Source organism: Ixodes scapularis, unplaced genomic scaffold, assembly GCF_016920785.2.
Source record: "Ixodes scapularis isolate PalLabHiFi unplaced genomic scaffold, ASM1692078v2 PGA_scaffold3__209_contigs__length_174095766, whole genome shotgun sequence".
In the NCBI taxonomy this organism is placed as follows: Eukaryota; Metazoa; Arthropoda; class Arachnida; order Ixodida; family Ixodidae; genus Ixodes; species Ixodes scapularis.
Window position 1 is genome coordinate 172,484,308 of NW_024609868.1, and position 19,107 is coordinate 172,503,414.

At 43.2% G+C, this 19,107-nt stretch overlaps 2 protein-coding genes and 1 long non-coding RNA gene across 3 annotated transcripts; 2 read left to right on the forward strand and 1 right to left on the reverse strand.

Moving 5' to 3' along the window:
• Positions 1–2,411: 2,411 nt before the first annotated feature.
• LOC115332562 lies at positions 2,412–9,003 on the reverse strand. The gene is made up of 3 exons (XM_029994981.4): positions 8,915–9,003; positions 5,258–5,342; positions 2,412–4,906 (listed from the first exon to the last, which is right to left on the reverse strand). Exon 3 carries the CDS (start codon positions 4,904–4,906, stop codon positions 2,498–2,500), a length of 2,409 nt encoding a protein of 802 aa, XP_029850841.3. The 5' UTR covers positions 5,258–5,342; positions 8,915–9,003; the 3' UTR covers positions 2,412–2,497.
• Positions 9,004–11,164: 2,161 nt separating this feature from the next.
• LOC115310761 lies at positions 11,165–12,022 on the forward strand. The gene is made up of 3 exons (XR_005716204.3): positions 11,165–11,242; positions 11,683–11,747; positions 11,959–12,022. It is a non-coding gene; the product is annotated as an uncharacterized LOC115310761 (long non-coding RNA).
• A 1,743-nt stretch (positions 12,023–13,765) lies between these two features.
• On the forward strand, positions 13,766–18,253 carry LOC115332563. Its single transcript, XM_029994982.4, has 3 exons — positions 13,766–14,025; positions 15,021–15,103; positions 17,896–18,253. Exons 1-3 carry the CDS (start codon positions 13,779–13,781, stop codon positions 18,208–18,210), a joined length of 645 nt encoding a protein of 214 aa, XP_029850842.3. The 5' UTR covers positions 13,766–13,778; the 3' UTR covers positions 18,211–18,253.
• Positions 18,254–19,107: the final 854 nt, after the last annotated feature.

Sequence of the window (19,107 nt, forward strand, 5' to 3'; positions counted from 1 at the left end):
CATTTTTTATTATTTTGTATACACCGTGCACATTTCTTTTCCTTGCAGTTCGCACACCGTTTGGCATGCACATGTAATATATTTGTTTAGAATATTTCTATATTTATAATGTATATATTATTGTAGATACTATGTTCATAGTACCGCTTACCTGTCACAGGCAAACTAAAACCTTCAGCGTCAGCACCCTCTCCTGATGCATCCTTTCGTTTATACGGTACAGCGGGACCTGTCCTTGCCTAAATCGGAATTGGGCTGTCACGCTGTATCACCCAAAGAGCAGCTTTACACTATAGTATGTGCGTATTCGTTGCCCCGGTATGCGATCAAGGGACGCGCCATCCCCATTTTAGCGTTCGCGCCCATGGCAGGTGCTTTGCACTTTCCAACGCGGCGAACATATGCACGTGCATAGGTGGTGCCATTCTCTCTGTTCGTGTCCATGCACTGTAAAAAAATTTGCACCCTCAAGGGTACTTTTTTGCTGAGGACACCCTTTCTACACCCTTTTGTTTTGTATGTTTTTTGAAAATGTGTGTAGCCATCGCCTGAAAGCCCTTAAAACACCCATGCACCTTTTAAAGGTGCGTAGGTGCAAAGGTGTTGAAGATTAGTAGGATGTATGGGTGCATTTATAGATATATTCGCAGCACCCTATCCTATAGAGCTCATGCAGTTCCCACTTATTTTTAAGTGGCAGATTTCAGACTAATCTTTGCATGGACAGGCTCGCGAGCGATGCACACATATAGTACGCGCTTGTTATTAAGCGTATGGCTTGTTAATTAAGAAAAATAAAGAGGGACTCATAAGTGTATCAGCACATGCTTACCGAAATTTCTTCACCTTGCTGCCGCGCATGCTGATTTTTAAGCTCTGTGAACCAAGTGTGACATGCACACACCGGGCGTCTCAGGTAGCATGCAGCAAATTTGAAGAGAACGTCTAAGTACCCTTTAGGTGGATGAAACCAATCGGGTAAGCAGTCGTGCTGAGATGGCGTCACCATTTGTTTTATTGTGGCTAACTAATTATGTAAAAATAATTAAACTTTTTACTTATTGATAAAAGAGCCCACTTGAGACTTAGAAAGATGTAGAGCAGCATGAGAAACACCAGATTGCGGTGCTTGCCAGCAGAGTGGGCTTTCCGTACTTCAGTTCACAATGGAAGAACGAAACGCCCACGAAAACTGAGAAAACACGTGACCACGCGCTTTCAAATCGTGGCCCACTGGGACGCGCTTCGTGGACGTCCTTTCTTGCCATGTAAACAAAACCATGCAAAGCACACCTTGTTGGAAACATCATAATGTGAGGTTTCTCATAGCGCTCTACAACTTTCCATGTCACTCATGAGGTCTTTAATGACTCAGTAATTCGATCTAGTTAATTAGTTATCCTCAGTTAAACAATAGTGACGCTATCTCAGCACGACTGCTAACTAGGGCTGGGCAATCGATCGATTAATCTACCGATTAATCGATTAATGCTTTAATTGCAATTAAATTGTTTAACCGGTTAATCGGTAAAATTTTGACGAACCAAAATTAAATAAAAATGAAACGTTTTCACTATGCAGACATGAACGAGCACACCAACATGAAGTGGAAAATTTAGGTGAAGTATTAACTTAAGGTAAACTGTAAGGGGGAGATTTGTAATTTCAGACATGTGCAGAAGGTTACACATTTCCCAGCGACTTCAACGCCGTGCGAGTGTCCGTTTAGCGCAGCAGAGACTACTGTGAGCAATAAAAGGAGGTCGCCCTCCTCGGAGAATATCAGCGAACATTTTTGCCTCATGGAGCTGAAGTAATAATGCGTGAGCGTGAGTGTTTTTTAACTGTTCTCAACTGTATATCGAAGTTGATTCATAAGTAAAATAATTGCGTCGTTTAACACATATTCAGCAAAAAACGTAGATGCAATTTTTTTAATCAATATTATTATGCATAGAAATGAACGAGACCAATTAATCGAATTAATCAATTAAAGGGTGGAGATTAATCGGGTTAAAATTTTTAATCGACGCCCAGCCCTACTGCTAACAGTTGGTTTCATCCGTGCTTACAATCTGGGATACCCCTATAGGTTTTTGAATTCTATTAGTGAATGCATGCATTCAACTCGCGCTTAGCAAAGCAAGCCACATTTTGTTATTGCAGATCACTCCATTTCCTTTTGCAAATAAGTTTTTTTTTTTCTGTGCGTTGACTAATATGTTGAAAAGCAGACACACTTTCATGTTAATATATAAATTTAAAAGGGGGTATTCCCTTGAAGAGTACAGTCATGATCTCGCTTACCATGAACATGGGTACGCCCGGCTATATGCTTCCAAGTTCACGCTAAGCGAGATCATGACTGTACATCTCACAAACAACACAACGTTGCAAGGCAGGAAGCCAACACTTCAAACTACTTTTATTCATTGCAACAAGAAACACAAGAAAAAGTTCAAATAATGTACACTGAGCAGTTTCTGGGATGTGAAATCTATATCAGAGCATGGCGTACAGAAACAAGGATCCTGGTTCCTAAAACATGAATGGCCAGTGCGTCTGTCTGGTGGCTTGATACATCAGTCAAAATGCTAGTTTCTGAAGTTTTCCTGATCACGTATGCATGAAAATGTTCATCAAATTCTATTGTCTCAAGCTTCTCTACCTGGAGCAAGACATGCCGGCTCACTGAAAAAATACCAGTGACCATGACAAAAGTTGGCTGGTCGGAAGATAAGTCGATCACTTTAACACTGCCAACTGCATGTGCAGAGCCGCCAATATCAGCCGACACCAAAGAAAAGATGTTTTCAGTGCTCATCGCATTTGCACATATGAAATTCTTTACAACGAAAGGAAGATGCTCATACAGTAAGGGCTTGCATCCCCTGGTGGTCATGTTCATATCGCCGGTTTCACAACACTGCAGATACATCTCATAAGCTTGATGACGATTTGCCAAAGTGGACACGATATTCTTGAAGTTTTTAAGCTTTCTGGCTAAGTCCTTAAAGTATTGATGCTTGCCCTCATAGCGCATCGACCAAATCCGAACAAGTGGCCCATATATGAGCATGTACCTAGGGTAATGAATCAGGAAGTGTAATTTGCAAGGTACACGAACAGCTGGAAACACATCTTTGAAGTCTACGGAGAAGCATGTGATCAGGCGTTCGAGGTATGCAATATAGTCTACTGTTACTCGCTTGCTCATGATTATGTCTACTACCTTTCTGAACAAAAGGTACAACTCCCACACCTTTTGGCCCCTTGGTATGCACTCCCCCACATAAAAAGGCAAGTACCGAAATAAGCAGTACAGCTGCGAAGCACTCCCTTTGATAGTTCCTTTTTTTTGCAACATACTAGTTGACACCAGTTCCGGCTTATTACGCTTATCATCCTCACTGTATTTATACGTCACAATGGCAGTGTTTAACAATTCCAAAGTAAAAGTGCCATCCTTGACAAAAAAGGAAATAACCTCCTTTAGCAACAGTGGTATAACTCCCTTGTGTAGATCGTGCATGACGTCAGGCGGAAGGTGTTGTGTAGGCTCAAAGCCAGAAAATGTGACAGCACATTCACTGCGCACGCCATACAAAGGCAAGCAGCTGACACCACGAGATAGCAAGCTGAGGTAGTGGTTGTGGAGAGATGGTGTTCGCTCCTGAAAGTCAGACGGTCGGTGCTTTGTTCCTATCTCCTGATGTAAGGCCATGCAGTATCGGCATATCCTACCATGACTGAAGCTGCACCTGAAACCGCCTAATCGGTGCAAAGAAAGATTATCCCCTGTAACGAAGAACACGGACCCTTTGAGAAGTTCTCCGTTAACAGTAACGCCTACTGTTTCTAACAGCGCCACATCATTTACAAGGGGTTCAAGTATTCTCTTTAAGCCATACTTTGCTACAAGTTTTTCTTTTGCTAGCACTGCCAAGTGGATGGAGGAAAGCTTCGATCTAGAGTCAAGAGGAGCATTCAGTACTGTGTAATACACTGCCATCAGTTTCTGCTTTCCTAGTCTGCTTGCCAGGGCATCACAGACCTCAAATTCGTCGGTGTAAAGTTGAATGCACAGCTGTCTATTATCACCCCGAAAGTATGCATGATCTTGAAAAGCTGTTCCGTCAAAGACATCAACAAGGTACTCATCTGACCTTGGTGAATGTGAACACCCGACATTGCCAGAAAGGTTTTGCAGTGAGTTCTCTAGGACTTTTGTCACAGAAATATAGCTGAAAGTCTCTTTTTTTCCTCTTGAGTCTCTACCAATGCAAATACTTTCTGGCTCTACAAAAGGCAGGCAGAACTTCCAATACATTTCTCGTTCATGCTCATTTAGTAGCTTTTCAAGCTTACACTCAACACATGATTTCACATTATTCCTTACCAGTTGCGAAGGAGAAAGGGAAAGCTCAAACATGCTCTGCAGATACAAAACATCAGTGGATATATCTTGCAAGGTAGAACTTGGCAAGCGCTTTCCCTTTTTCCACTTCAGCTGCAAGAGAGCAAATTGCTTGAACAAGTCTGGCCCATCGCGAGGTGAGTCAGGCACACTGGTCTCCATGTCTTGTGAAATATCGGCATTCGCACTGAACGGCATAACTGGAAGGCTGTTGAGTTGCTCCCTCCTGGTGGATGCAACACCATGCTCCGACTCCTCGCTTCCTTCAGTGTTGTACTGAATGTTGTTTTCCTCAAGGATTTTCGCATGATACCTCGAAACGTGCTTCCGGTATGCTCCATATGTGACATATGTCTTTAAGCACCCTTGAAGGCCACACAGCCAGTTTCTTTCGTGTCCGTGCTCCGCATGAAGGTGCCTAAATAAGGACCTCAATGTGACCTCTCTTTTCTTGCACTTGTGGCACTGAAGGAAACGGATTCCAGGCATCTGTAAAGCAAAAACTCTTTGTTCAAACAATAGAGCAACTTTTCGGTGACAATCTCAGCCTTTTTTTAAATTTGCGATAAAAAAGTTATCCTAATATACTAACCTGTTAATATCTTCAGAAAATTATCCTTGTATGTAATGACCATATAGGTCGGTTTGCCCTAAACACAGCTAATTTAACCATGGTTAAAATAAAGTTATAGGAAAAAAGTTCCTAGTAAAGCACAAATAACAACTGGGTAAATAAGTTTTCAACACTTATAAATGGGCGTTAGTTTACGTAATCTCATGGCTTGAAGAACAGCAGCCATCATCGCCTCATCTTATTTGTCAGACATAGTTTTTTCTTGCCGACTCCTCTCCTGATCCACGAGATAGCAACTAGCGACGTTAATAAAAACCCACAGCACTCCAGGTGTCCCTACTTCTCGTCACCCTATAACAAACACAGTAGTAGTTGCGCATCAGTATGGTTTTCGAAACAAACTTTTAGCTTTTACTTCGTAAACACTGGCTTTAAAATTAACACATGGCTTCTTAAAACATAATACTGATTGCTTCGCACCTCAACATTATACAAATTGTTGATATGATGTACCTTAAATAAATATAAATTTTGTACTCGCAACAAAGCTGCATTTTGTGTCTTATTATACGCACAGCGCCAAAAGGCCGGACAGAATGGGAACAGACATTCACTGACTTACAACTCCTTGCAAAAGTCAGTAAATTGTGCGTACTTCTCTCCTAGTATTTTGGCACTGTACGTTTAGCAATCATGCCTTACCAACACGCACAAGCTTCCATTTACGTCCAAATCCTGTAAAATAGCTTGTGAACCCAAAATACATACATGGTAATCTCGCCACTTCCGGCCGCCATGACAGGGGGCCGAGACAACTTTCGGTTCAGGTTTTGTTTGCATGCTTTCAAAGGGAAACATCACCACTATGTTTCGTGTTTTCCGCAATTAAATCAGTATTTTGTTTTTACGTTTTCCGCTCTCATTGGCTTCTTCAAGTGCTGTAATGTCTATTAACTGGGAAACTTTGCTATGGCAGATCTCTGTGAAATAAAAGATGCAGCAAGCCGCGGCCGTCGAGCGCGAACAGTCTCTGTCACGCGAGCATCAATTTCACGCTCACAAGGATCGCTTCATTTTGAAATAGAGATACACACATCCGACTCTTCCGGACATCGAAGATACATGATCGATCGAATCACACTTGAGTTCTTAGGAAAATAAAGATTAGTTGGAAGATTAATTAGTGTATACGCCCAGATCCAACTTTTTTATTTTAGTCTTAACGTAGGTTTTCATAACACAGGCAAACTTGGCACTGCATAAAATTCTTAATAGATAAAATAAGTTTTTACCATTTTTTTATATCAGAGCAAAATTATTTGATGACTTTACTTTTCGTGTGCATGTGAACTTGTGAACAAACGCTTTATGTGAGCCCTGAACAAATTCCATGTCGTCGAACATAATTGCGCTTGTGTGTGTGCCTGTGTGCGCCCAAACAGAACAGTTCGAACAAATGCGATATTGCCACGCTCGTCGCAGAGCGAGCGCGTACGTGCCGAGTGCTTACCTTGCTGGGCTGTCGAGCGGAGGATCTGGGTTCGATTCAAGGAACTGGAATGTTCTTTTATTTATTCTTTCTGTTTGGCGTTCTCACAAATTTTAGAACATCCTCGTCTGATCGAGTTACGAATGTTCTACGCGCCGAACGTTCTAAGCCGAATGTTCCAGAAACGCACGCGGCTACAAAAGTTGCCCCGCGTGGCAAGCCGGAGTCAGCTTTCGCCCCATGCGCTCGATCCTGCCGTTTCGCCGACATCGACGCCTGCAACGCTAACCTGCCCTCTTTTGTTTTGTGCAAAAGTTCACACCATTAAGCGTTCAGTTTATTCAATTATTCGCCTCCTCACCACTTGTCATTCGTGACAATATGTCCCGCGTGATCGTAACAAGTTGGACGCAAAACTATAGTTATAGAATCCAAAACTGACGTCCGCGTCTGCACCTGTATCCGCGTGAATATCGAGATCGCCGTGGTACGCCGACGTTGCCAGAATTACGAGATCTCCACGCGTCTTCGAAAACAAGCCGCTTGCATTTTGCGGGGAACGAGCGGCACAATTGTACTATACGCTGCACGGCTTTTTCCCAATCACGTATCTCTACACGTCGTCGAAAACGCACCCCTCACTTTTTTTCCAGGCACGACCGAGCACCATTGGCAGAATCTTTCGCACCCACCTTCAACTACGTCCAACAGGGCGTAGTTTCGCTTTGGCCAGCTCGAACACTCAAGGCGACGCCGCGCAGTTGATGAAGCGATACTGTTCTCAGAAAAAGTACAACGTAGACTCTAACCAATTTCTTCAATGTGCCCGACGTTTCGAAGCCAGCTCGGCTCCTTGTTCACGGGTGACTGTATATGGGCCCAAAGGTAGCAACCTGTCGTCGTTTTCTTCTCTTCTCTCTTAGCTTTGTTTTCTTCTTCTGTTTCTGTGTGTGGCGCATTTTAGTCCGTGTATGTAGCTGCTTGGAAGCGTTCCGGTGGATCGGTTCAGGTTGTTGCTTGTATTTTGTATGTGCCAAGATTCTATTAAGAGCCGCTTTCTCCAGTTTCTTTCTGTGTCGAGGATGGAGCTGCAGTCAAAGCCAATGGCGTGGCCGGTCTTCTGAGCATGTTCCGCCAGCGCGCTGCCTTGGATGTCATTCTTCTTTACGTCATACTTATGTCTACGCAGACGTTCGGGAAAGTTCTTTGTTTCCCCCACATAAGAGGCGTCGTATTCGGCACAAGGAATTTGGTAAATCAGGCCTTGAGCTTTTTCTTTTGGTGGACGATCCTTTGGAAGAGGAAGAAAATGGCCCAGAGTTGAGACAGGTTTATGCGTAACTGCAATGCCGTACGGTCTCAAAACGCGGGCTAGGACCTCGCTCGTGCCATGGAGGTACGGGACGCACATGCGGCTGGAGGTGTTTTTGTTCTTGGATGTAGGAGGGTGACGAAGTTGTTTGTATATTTTGTTGACAAATCTCGTGGGGTAGTTGTTTTTCCGAAGGTCTCGCTTTATAATATCGACTTCCATCTTAAGTGACTTCTTTGTTGAGCAGACCGTGAGGGCGCGTCGAAAGAGCGCCGACACTACAGAGGATTTGTGAGTTGTAGGGTGGTCTGACGTGGAGTTTAGGTAGCGACCGGTGTGCGTTGCTTTCCTGTATACTTGGAAGGATAAATGGTTCCCTGTTTTTTCCACTGCCACATCCAGAAATGGAAGGCACCCGTTAGACTCATGTTCAACCGTAAATTGAATTGAATGGTTGCTACCTTTGGGCCCATATACAGTCACCCGTGAACAAGGAGCCGAGCTGGCTTCGAAACGTCGGGCACATTGAAGAAATTGGTTAGAGTCTACGTTGTACTTTTTCTTATTACTTTCCTAACCAGGCGGAGTTCCGCCGAAATGTTTACATTTAAGTCGATACTGTTCTCGCACACGCTCTCCCGTGCACGAAAAACACGAAACAATTACATGCCGATGCCTCGGTTGATTCGTGGACACTTCATTGAATGTCTCACGTGTACGCAAGCTTCCACTGCGCCTTCAGGTAGGGTTACGTCACTTTCGCCAGGGAGGTGAAATAAAACAAGATGCGATGTTTTTTTTCTTGGACCCGTATGCTTCAGAAATACACACCGATCTACCTGACGTCCGGTTTTCGACATACCTTTTGCAATTTTCCGCTGAGAAAAACTTAGAAAATTGCGCTGCTCCTTCCTGCTCGTTCAGACATACACATCAAGATGGTCAACCGAAAGTTGTCTCGGCCCCAGGAAGTTCCGCCATTACCTTGGAATACCCTGTATATCTTTTTGTTTTTCTTCCGGTTTCTGGGTTTGGCGAGGGCGCTGTTTCCCCCGGTTAAGATACGCTCACGGGTATATTGTTCCAAATTTAACTGTTGAAGTGCAACTCGCTTTTACTTACCAGCAGAAATGTGCTGACATCAGTTGTAAGGCGGCCTCAAAGCACGGGTCACGCTCGCTCGATTTGTGCGATCTCATCTGACGTCTCCCAGCAAATCCTTTGGCGAAGGCCGCGCGGCGTGGAGGGGGGGGGGGGGGGGGGGGGGGCGCCGGTAGCGCCGCTGGAGCTCAGTGGCAGAAAAAAAAAAAAGAAGCGAAACCGCAACTAACTCTGGTTATGCTGAACCTGGCCACGTCGTAGTTTCGAATTATTTTTTTTCTGTCTTTTACCGTTTTTACGAACATAGTAATTATTTAGATAAATATGTTTTATATTGTGATGAACTTTTTGTTACATTTTGACCAAATTTAATTTTGTTATTAACGAAGCACCACCTTAAGCAACTTTTACGAAAGTGGCCGGCTGTAGCCGTATTTACATCCGGGTGTCGCATTAGCATCGTGGTTCGCGATTCGAACGTTGCGTGTTGTGTTGGGTCGCAATAAGGACATAGCATCGTGGTTCGCGATTCGAACGTTGCGTTGGGTAGCAATAAGCAACAATTAGCTCATAAGGTAGCCGAAGTTCGGCGCCTTCAGATACCGAAATGTCGGTTACGTGCCTCCTAACAGTGGGCACTAATGGTGCACGTCGTAAGTTGACACTTGAAGAAGCGAACCTACGTGGTATAAAGGCGTCCGCGAGCAACCTGCAGTCTCCTGGCTTCAGAGATAAACTTCGAAAGCGACAGATTTCAGGTAATGTGAACATATTTGAAAAAAATTCGAACACTGCCAGTGCATACATAGGTTTCTTAATGCTGATTTCTTGTGACCTGTGATAGTGTGTATTTTTGAATGAGTAAAGCTATACGCACTCCGGAGTGCACTTCAGACGAAATGGCTATACGCACTCCGCTAAATTCGAATAAAACGAATGGTCAGAACGAGTTTTCTTATCGGGGGCATAGCATATGTTAAAACGTCCGCTTTCTACGTAATGGGAGGCGGGTTTGATACTCGGTGGGCTTACTTTTGTTTTTTTTCTTTTTTTCTCGAACATTTTGTTTTGTCGAGGCATTCGACGATATTTACGACATTCTTTTTCGCGATGAGCACTAAAACAACCGAATGTTGTCGACGAAACTTTTCCAGAGGTGAGATCGGGGACAGCGGGGCTTGGGTTGCCGGCTGGACGCCGCGAAGCTGCGTGTACTGGTTAAATTTTGTAATTAGTAGCCGATACTGTCGCCGCGAAGCGGCGTGAACGCAGGCGGTGGGCTGTGTTAACGAGCTCCCCAGTGATACACGCGCCGTTCGAAAAGGTTGGCCCGAGGGGCATGAGCTCTCGGCTTAGTGCGTATAGCCATTTCGTCCGAAGCGCACTCCGGAGTGCGCATAGCTTTACTCTTTTTTAATTTCTATAACGTATTGTCGCCAATGGCTTGGACCCGATTCCCGTCCTGTGTCGTCATCTGTACGAGCCGTGGGTAAAGCAACTTCTTGTCAGCCAAGAAAGGCAGTTTTGATGGTGCGAAATTATGCTTGTGAGAGCTAGCTGCAGGTGTTCGACACCAGTGACCACATCGATTGCCGCCAGTGAATACGTCCTATATGTAAGGAAAAAATCAATCTCAACATTGAATTAATCAAGACCTAAGTGACCTATGTTGAGATCGCGATCACTGGCTTGTGCAGGAATTTGTGAATCTTGCCTGCTCTCGTTCTGTTGCTGCTATATCTAGTCGTTCACACGCGTTGTGAACGCTTCACGTCAGTGCGTTCCCTCCCGCATGCAATGAGGCATACGAAATGATGCTCCAAGTTTGACGTTTTAATTTGCAATGATCAGTGGCGAATCACAACAACTTATGGTATGCTGGAGCTTCGCCAAGTTGCCTTTGTAATCCGGCTTGCAAAACGTGTGGTGCTCTCTTAATATCATTACTAAAACCCGGAGATCGGGAAAATTGAAGGACAGCACAACAGAAAACCTTACCGGGGTTTTGCAGTAATTATGGTTAACCTTCACCTGCTGGTTTGCGCACTAACTTTTTGTGCTCTCTTAATTTTCCATGCGAAATAAAGGGATGACTGCGACGATACTCCGGAGATTAGTGACAGCATCATTGGACATTTTCAGCTATTACCAGAGCTAACACAGTTTCGAATAGACTGTTGTGGCTCTTTGCTAACGCTGCAATTCTAAGTCTACTGCTTACGTTTTGGACAGGTGCTCGACAAAGATTTTAACGAGTATGTGGACATACCTGACGAGGACAAAATTCATGACATGGCCCTTCTTCGTGTCGTGAAGACAGCACATGGCGGTGAAACTCCAAGTGGAGAGGTCAGTGCCACATCTTGCAACATTACAATGTGTATTATACTTTCTCTTAACCTTTCCAACCTAATTGAATCCTGTAAAAGTAAGGACATTCACTTGTGCCTTCTTATTACTAGCTGCTGTGACATTCATTCTAAAGAAACATCTCTACTTTACTCAACTTGTCCATTGTATCAATGAGAAATTAGTTTGCCCGTTTCCCCTTGCAAAATGAGTGAGACAGAATCAATAACCCAGTGCATTCCTCTTTTCTACACTTGTTATGTTTTGCTGAAAAGTGTTATTGGAGCTGATGAGCAGATTTTTCTAAATGTATTTTCATGGTAACAAGAAACTAAATATATTTATTTTTTGTTTATAACTTTGAAGAACCTGTATAATCGTCAAATTGTCCTCGTACGCCTGATAAATTGTGTTTTTCTTGTTAATTCACGTATTTGCAGGGAAGCTCAGTTGATGAAAACACTCCAGGAACCAGCCAGGAGCGGCATTTCAAAATTACACCAAGGTATGCTCAACGGCCTGCACTTATCACGCCCTTGGCGACGCAATTGAGATACAACTGCTTTCCAGAGAATATCGTCACTATAAACGACGGCACCTCGTTTCGGAGCGTCAAAATTAATCTCACATACTCCCACTCCCCTCTGTATAACCTCTTGCCCTGAAGGTAATCGAAATAAATAGACAGTCCCTTTTTTTAACCCTTTCCTATTCAGTCATGGTGACGACGATGGGGCAGGATTTGTACTTCCGGACTTCGACTTTCTTAAAGCGGCTGCAGCAGAAGGCAAGCCACTCGGCTCCTATGTCACAACGAGAATTGTCGACGTTTTGTTCCAAGAAATGGCAACGCATACATTGTGAGTAAGCTTGCATCAAGTCGTATACCTCTGAAGCTGTCGCTACCTGTTAAGGCCAGTGCTGCAATGGCAGCCAAATATGATTTTTGCAGGTACCCATCCAGAGCGTTTTACCAAAATGTGGGGCGGGCACTCGTATCTCAATACCCACAGCTGGCAGATACCTGTGGAAGTGGCCATGTAAGTGCCTTGTTGAGATGCATTTTCTGTTTAGTCTATTCTCCATAGTAGTACAAGCTCCTAATGGGCAGCTTTTTTGTTTATGACTAAAAAATATGATTTTTTAGTCATAAACATGTTCCTTTGTTTGTGCTGGAAGAGTGCAATATTTCCTTAAAATCTGCTGCAAATTAAAACTTTTACCTGTTTAGGGAAGGGGCGTAATGTAACAAAATCTTAGTCAAAATAAAAAAAAGTAACTGCAGAAAAATATCAAACTGTTGCTGTACATGTTGCGTTTTGTTTTTTTGCATCAACAATAGTGCAATTTTTCTGCATTGTTTGCAAACACGTGTGTTTGAAAACATGGGATTAGAGTTGTGCTCTCTGAGGAGTGCTTGCCCTGTTTTTAACTTTGTGACAGGTTGAAATAAACTGTTTTGCACTTTGGTGCTATACACAAGTAGGGGAAAAAGAAAAAAAAAAGGGAAACGCATCCTGCATGCTGGTTTTCTTGACTGACAGCGTTGGAACATAACCAACTATTTGACGAAAGTCACAGGTCAGAGTTGAATTATAGCTTTGAGGGTAGAAAGGGAAAACCATTTGTATCGCAGAGCCACCACTGAACTGTAGTTATTGAGTTATCTGATATTTCAGGATTCTTGGGTCATGTTTGTAAGGCAGAAGTTCAAAAATGAAAGGAGGAAACTGTCAACCGATCGCGTAATGAGCAGCAGAGAAAAGTATGGCAGTACCGCAAAGAAACCAAGAACTTCCAGTGGAACCACGACAGAAGAGCTGCAGCGTGGCAGCATTGGACAAACTTTGGTTAGTGCTTTAGATTACAGTTGTGTGATAGTTTTTTCTTTAGTTTCACTAAACACAACCTTATTTTCTACGCAGGCACAAAGTTCGACTCCTTGTGGAGAAGATGCGAGTAGTCTGGCGCAGCGTGAGGCATGGCTTTGCCAAGAGTGGAAGAAACCAAATCCTGACAATCAGCAAATGCGCTGCAGACTGGAACTGACGCATCAGGCCAGAGTGGAACAATTAAGCAGACTGTCGGTTGCTGTGGCCGTCACCAAGTATCCATACTTACGAGACGCCGATTTAGTAAGTGCTTTATAATAACCTCAGTAGTATATTTGTGAGTTTTATTTGTCAAAGTTCAGATTCGGCACATGCCAAACATAAAATAAGGAAAAAAAAGATTTGACAAGAATTTAGCAGAATCGAAGTATGTATCTATGTCCTTACGTTGTGAATACACATTCTCAGGTGTCTGCTGAATCGTTTTCGAATCAACATCATTCAAATGTTACTAGGAAATTGTTTTATTCATTTAGAAATACGTTTTGTTACCTTTTCTATCAAGACTGGTTTTTCTGCGCTGCTGTCACAGCTGAGACCTACTCTAAACAAATATATAAGCCCTCAGGTATTATCTTCGTCCCCCTGCAAGTTTACCCTACAAGTTTGTTTCAGTTATAGCTGTCCACGACGGCCAGCTCTGCATGCGAATACTGTATTTGAAGTGTGTTTCTATCTTTTTTAATTCTGCAAGCTTTTTGTTTTCTAAAATATTTCAGTTTTTCCACGACTTTAATATGCTACTCAAGAAAGATGGAGCTGCAGCTGTGGTGGAAGGGATGCAAATTGTCCTGAGCCTAGCCCTCGGGGATCGCTTGGGAGCCAAAAGAAAGGACACGATGCCTGTCTTGGAGGCTGACAAGGCGACAGCTTGTGCAAGGCGCAAGAAACGTATGTTCATCAAGACTTGTTAAAAATTCAGTGCGGCCATGTTATGTCGCTAGTGTTTGCTGTAGCCTACTAAGAATTCCATTCTGCTTTGTGCAAGTTTAGAGTCACCAGAGTGCACATTAGTGTTCTATGATACAACAGTGACCCAAGACATTCTTGGTATGCAGTGTATTCACTGAAACCGATCAGCACAGAAGCGTCATTACCATTGTAAGGTTCTCTGAGCAATTGAGTTAGTGAACTTATCCACCTCGAGATGAAACCACACTGCCACTAAAAGACAGAAATGGTAACTGCTTTCTTTTACTTTTTTGCTGATTGTTGTGGAAAAAGATGCATTCAAAATCAGTTGTTCAGCTTATCCGAATAGAGGCCCAGCGAGCTTTTACAGCAGACGGAGGTGTAATAGCTGAGGAAGCTGATGTTTATAATTGGAAATGCACGTGGTGGACATTTGATTCGATAATGCTGTGATTTACTGAAGAATTACATATTTCCCACTAGAATTACTTCAAACTACAATATTCAACAGAATACTTAGAATTCTGTGGCGAATAGTTTTAAAAAGCCGTATGGTGACCTTGTATTGTCCACGCTTTGATGGTAGCGCGACGGTAACGCCGCCTCCTTGTGTATCTCGGCGAATTGCCTTTATAAAGATTTCCAAATTTGCCGAGCAGTCGTTTTTATACTTACAGTGCTCTAAATCTTGCTTTAATATTGCAGCTTATAATGCAACAGGTCTGAATTTGCTACCAGTATTTGTCTGAGAGGAACCAGCTTGTTTTAGGCAAAATATTTACAAGATACGCTTTGCATGGGGGGGGGGGGGGGGGTAGGAGTAAACAAGGGATGGCCGGAAACGAGATGAGGATGAGAAAAAGCGTTAGGTAAAGAAAAGACTAGTCTTACTTTCCAGTCTTTTTGGTTCTTAAACAGCACAAAGTTTATATTGAAAGAAAAATTAAGGAGTATGTGATGTGTTCATATTGCAGACATCCGGGCTGTACGAACCTTGCAACTCCTGGCGACACTTGTTCATCAACCAAGAGCAATGGAAGCAATGTTTGTGCCTCTGGTAAGTTTATGCAACATAGGGCTATCCTGAAAGCTTGAAATTGAAATGGAGATATACCATCCTGTCATAATTGTGTGTTACATTAGCTTAACAACAGATCACGTTTTCTAACAGGTCCGTCTTTCACGTGGATAAGACAACAATTGTTGCGGCAATTAGGTCAAGCAGCACTGCACATATCCTGTTGCTTAAATTCTTTGCCTTCTTTGCTGTACCAGATGTATCGCAAAAGTTTAAACGGGGTTTGAGTAAAAAAAAAACAACAGGAAACTCTTTTCCACAAAAATGTTCTATAAATCACAAAGAGCTGAAAATTCGAGCTAAATATGTGACTGAAAGTACAATCAAAATCTCGCTTTGCGTGAACATTGAGGTACATGACTGGGTACTTTCGCGTTTAAAGAAAGCATATTACGACTGTACATGATCGTTATAAGCACTAGGTGCCTAATTTTTTTTTTCTGGGGTGGGAAAGCCAAAGTCAATGTATTACATTCAAGCCCATACAAAAATGTCCTATGGTCGGCTATAGAAAATTCTTTGTATGGTCGGCTTTAGCTATTTGGCCCAATTAGCTAAAGAATTTTCTATGGCTGTCTTTAGCATTTTTTAAGGTCGCCTTTATGGGCCTTTTTAGCTTTGTCTATGGCCCTATCGCTGTCCAGCCATAGCGCTCTTTAGCTTTTCTAATGGTTGGATAAAGACTTCTCTGTGACTTTCCCTATGGCTCTCTTTAGCCAGCAAACCCTAAAAAAAATTTACTTGAAGTTCCCCGACTTGCGAGCGCTACATGGTGTATGTATATCTATGTGTATATATATATGTATGTGTAAATCAATGTATAGATATAAATACATCTCTGAACACACAGAACACAAGCAGAACACTTCCCCACACAGCAGCAACAACGCAGATCTACAAACGCTAAAATTGGTTTGCTCTTTATGTTTATACAGCCTTGATGGAGATGCGCCTCAACGGGTAATCGGTCTCTTAGCTGTAGATGAGAAATTTAGCCAGTGCAGTACAACCGCTAACCTGGGGTTTTTAACGTGCATCACGCAGTAGTGATCACACGAACGTGTGCCGGTACGAAACTCATCCAGATCGAAACGGACGGGGGCGGCGGGGATCGCGCCCAGGAGGTTCCCAGCGCAAGCTTTCGCTCCACGCTCCGAGCTGAGACGCGTTAGCCCACTCGGCCACTTCCTCCCCTCTACAAACGCTATGTTCGCACTAGCTGTATATATGGCAGTCTAATTTTTGAATCCGACTTTGCCGGTGACCCATTATTTGTCGCAAAAACACTGAGAGGCGGAGCAAATATTACTCGTACTTAATACATTATTTGAATTGTCTCTTGGAATAGCCCGCATCTCTTACTTCAAAACCCTGAAAAAAGCAAATGTAGATCATTAGGCTAATTAACTAAAATGTATTAATTATCTTTTTAATAAGTTTGATGAATCACGTTGACAATGCAGTGATGACATGCAGTACACTGGTACTGAAGATTGCAATCAATCTATTGCTTGATTGCAGTGTTCGGCGCCAGTGTAAGTTATTTTCACTTTTCGGGGGTAATAATTTTAATTGTTGCACAAGTATTTTAATGGGTTTTTCAAACAAACAATATTACTGGTTTTCACGACTCGTTGGAACAGCAGAGAACATATCTAGGGTCATGGTTTGTCACCGGCCTGACAGAAATTTAGTATTGATTTAATTTTCTAACGTGGAGTGTTTTTACTAAAAAAAAGTAAGCGCCGGTAGTGATTTTCTGTAGGCGTGGAAAGAAAATGTATTGGTTCTTAGTCTTTAGACTCGGGGCCATAAATTTTTCTATAGACCGCTAAAGACAATTTATTGCTTTCCAGTCTTTAAACTCGAGGCGAAGGAGTTTTTCATAGGCGGGAAAAGAGCATTTATTGGGTCGCTGTCTTTAGACACGGGGCCATGTAATTTTCTATAGGCGTCTAAAGAAATTTTATTGGTTCCCAGTCTTTAGACTTAAGGCCATAAGATTTTCTATGGACGGTTAAAGACAATTTATTGGTTCCCAGTCTTTAGACCTGTGACCAAAGAGCTTTCTATAGGCGGGTAAAGAAAATTTATTAATTCCCAGTCTTTAGACACAGGGCCATAGATTTTTCTATAGCTGGCTGTAGCTGTCTTTATGGATCTCTATGGCCGACCATAGAGGGCCATAAGGGGTGATAGCCTGCCATATAAGTTTCCCCCCCGGAAGAAACGAATGAGTATATTGTAATGAATAACCAACTAGCCCCACAGTTATTTTTGAGTCTATTGCACCTTAGCCACGCCAAAGAGAAGTTAGAGTCCGTTTCGGTCCGGGGAGTGTAGACGACCATAGACCATTTTTGTATGGGAAGGGGCTCTATAGTTATCAATATAATTTTGGCATACGGCGTGCAAGTGTGTCTGCTGCTCGCGCACCTACTGTGTTTGTTTAAACCTGGCTTGTAGACACATGCTTTCGTTTACGCCCCGATTTTAGCCTATGACAGCTCACAATAAAATGACGAGTCATCGTGCATTTGTAGTGACTCCGCGCATTTCCAAGGCGTATCTTGATTGCCGTGCTTTTTTCATTTTTTTCACTAAAGCTTCCACGAATGTTTTCATGCACAAAAGACACATTTTTGTCTGCTTGAACGTCTATATCGCTAGTGTTTCAGACTACATGGTGGGCAGGCCTGGCTTGCTCCAAACTGTACAATTGTGATCCTGTGACTCTACACTGCTGCCCCGGATTGTCTTTTTCTATGCAGGAAGGGGAGAAACCGTCTACACCATGCATTGCTTACAGTGGCACCTCTGTTGAGCAGGCAGACGACCTGTTCCTTTACATTGAGAAGCAGCAGTTACTGCGTGTGATTAATGCTGAGCAAGGCATTGCTGCAATGATGGCGGCGTACTATCTTTTTGACATCAACTATGCTACAGCAGCACACAGTTTGTGCTGCGTTGTAGAACATTTATTTTTTGGTGTTCGTGTAACAAAACCAAGGTGCGCAACACAGCGCTTCATCTCTTCTTACGTGGCAGAGTTCTCCAGTGTTCAGCTGCAGTCTTCTGCCAAATAAGCAATCTGCTCACAAACCAACGTGTTTTAAAAGAACAATAAATTTTTCGAGTGATTGTTCCGCTATGTGTGTTCTTTAAATGACTATACTCGAGCATAGCTTTCTGTGGCAATGCAGCCGGAGCTGAGGGTGGCGTGTGGCAACTGGGCGCCGGTGCGGAGCGCAGCCATTGGCTGCGATATGATAGCAGCCGATGACTGCGCTCCCCACCGGCGTCCAATTGATCCCGGCCACCCACAGCTCCGATTGCATTGCCGCAGAAAGTTGTCTTTGAGTATTCCAGACCTACAATGACCATCAGATATGTGGCATGCATCAATAAGGCTCAATAGGGGTTATAAGGCTTCCTAGAATTTGCACCCTTTTAACACCCTGATAACACCCTTATATCAAAGGGTGGTGACAGGCTGCAGACACCCTTTATCGATAAAGGTGCACCTTAAACCACAACACCCACGAAAAGGGGTGTGTAGTCATTCGGAAGCACCCTTTCTTAGGGGTGCAAGGGGGTGAGTTATAGACACAAAAATGCACCTTTAAGAGTGCAAATTTTTTTACAGTGTGCTTACCAAGGCAACAAACACGTGTTTTGCTGGGTTGTGAATTTGTAGATAACATCTCCAGTGCTGACAAATCAGCGCGGGTGCGAGTGTGGTTTTGAAAAGTGTCTTTTGTGCGCGATTTCTCGTGTAAACAAAATAATTCGGATGAGCTGAGGTCACTGGACAGGCTGAACTAGCCTCATACACTTGTGGCATAAACTTTTTGGTTCTATGTTATCTGTTCTTGTGTTATATTGTCAAAGCTAGCGTAGCTTCAATGTGCAGCAGCCCCGCACTGCTGCGAGAGCACGTGGCTTTGTCTATTACATTTCATTCGCATGCGTTCGCGCAACTA

Coding starts and splice junctions, on each gene's coding strand:
- LOC115332563 (XM_029994982.4), top strand. CDS start 13,779: ATGCGAATACTGTATTTGAAGTGTGTTTCTATCTTTTTTAATTCTGCA. Junction 14,026..15,020: donor TTGTGCAAGGCGCAAGAAAC/GTATGTTCATCA, acceptor TTCATATTGCAG/ACATCCGGGCTGTACGAACC. Junction 15,104..17,895: donor AAGCAATGTTTGTGCCTCTG/GTAAGTTTATGC, acceptor TTTTCTATGCAG/GAAGGGGAGAAACCGTCTAC.
- LOC115332562 (XM_029994981.4), bottom strand. CDS start 4,906: ATGCCTGGAATCCGTTTCCTTCAGTGCCACAAGTGCAAGAAAAGAGAG.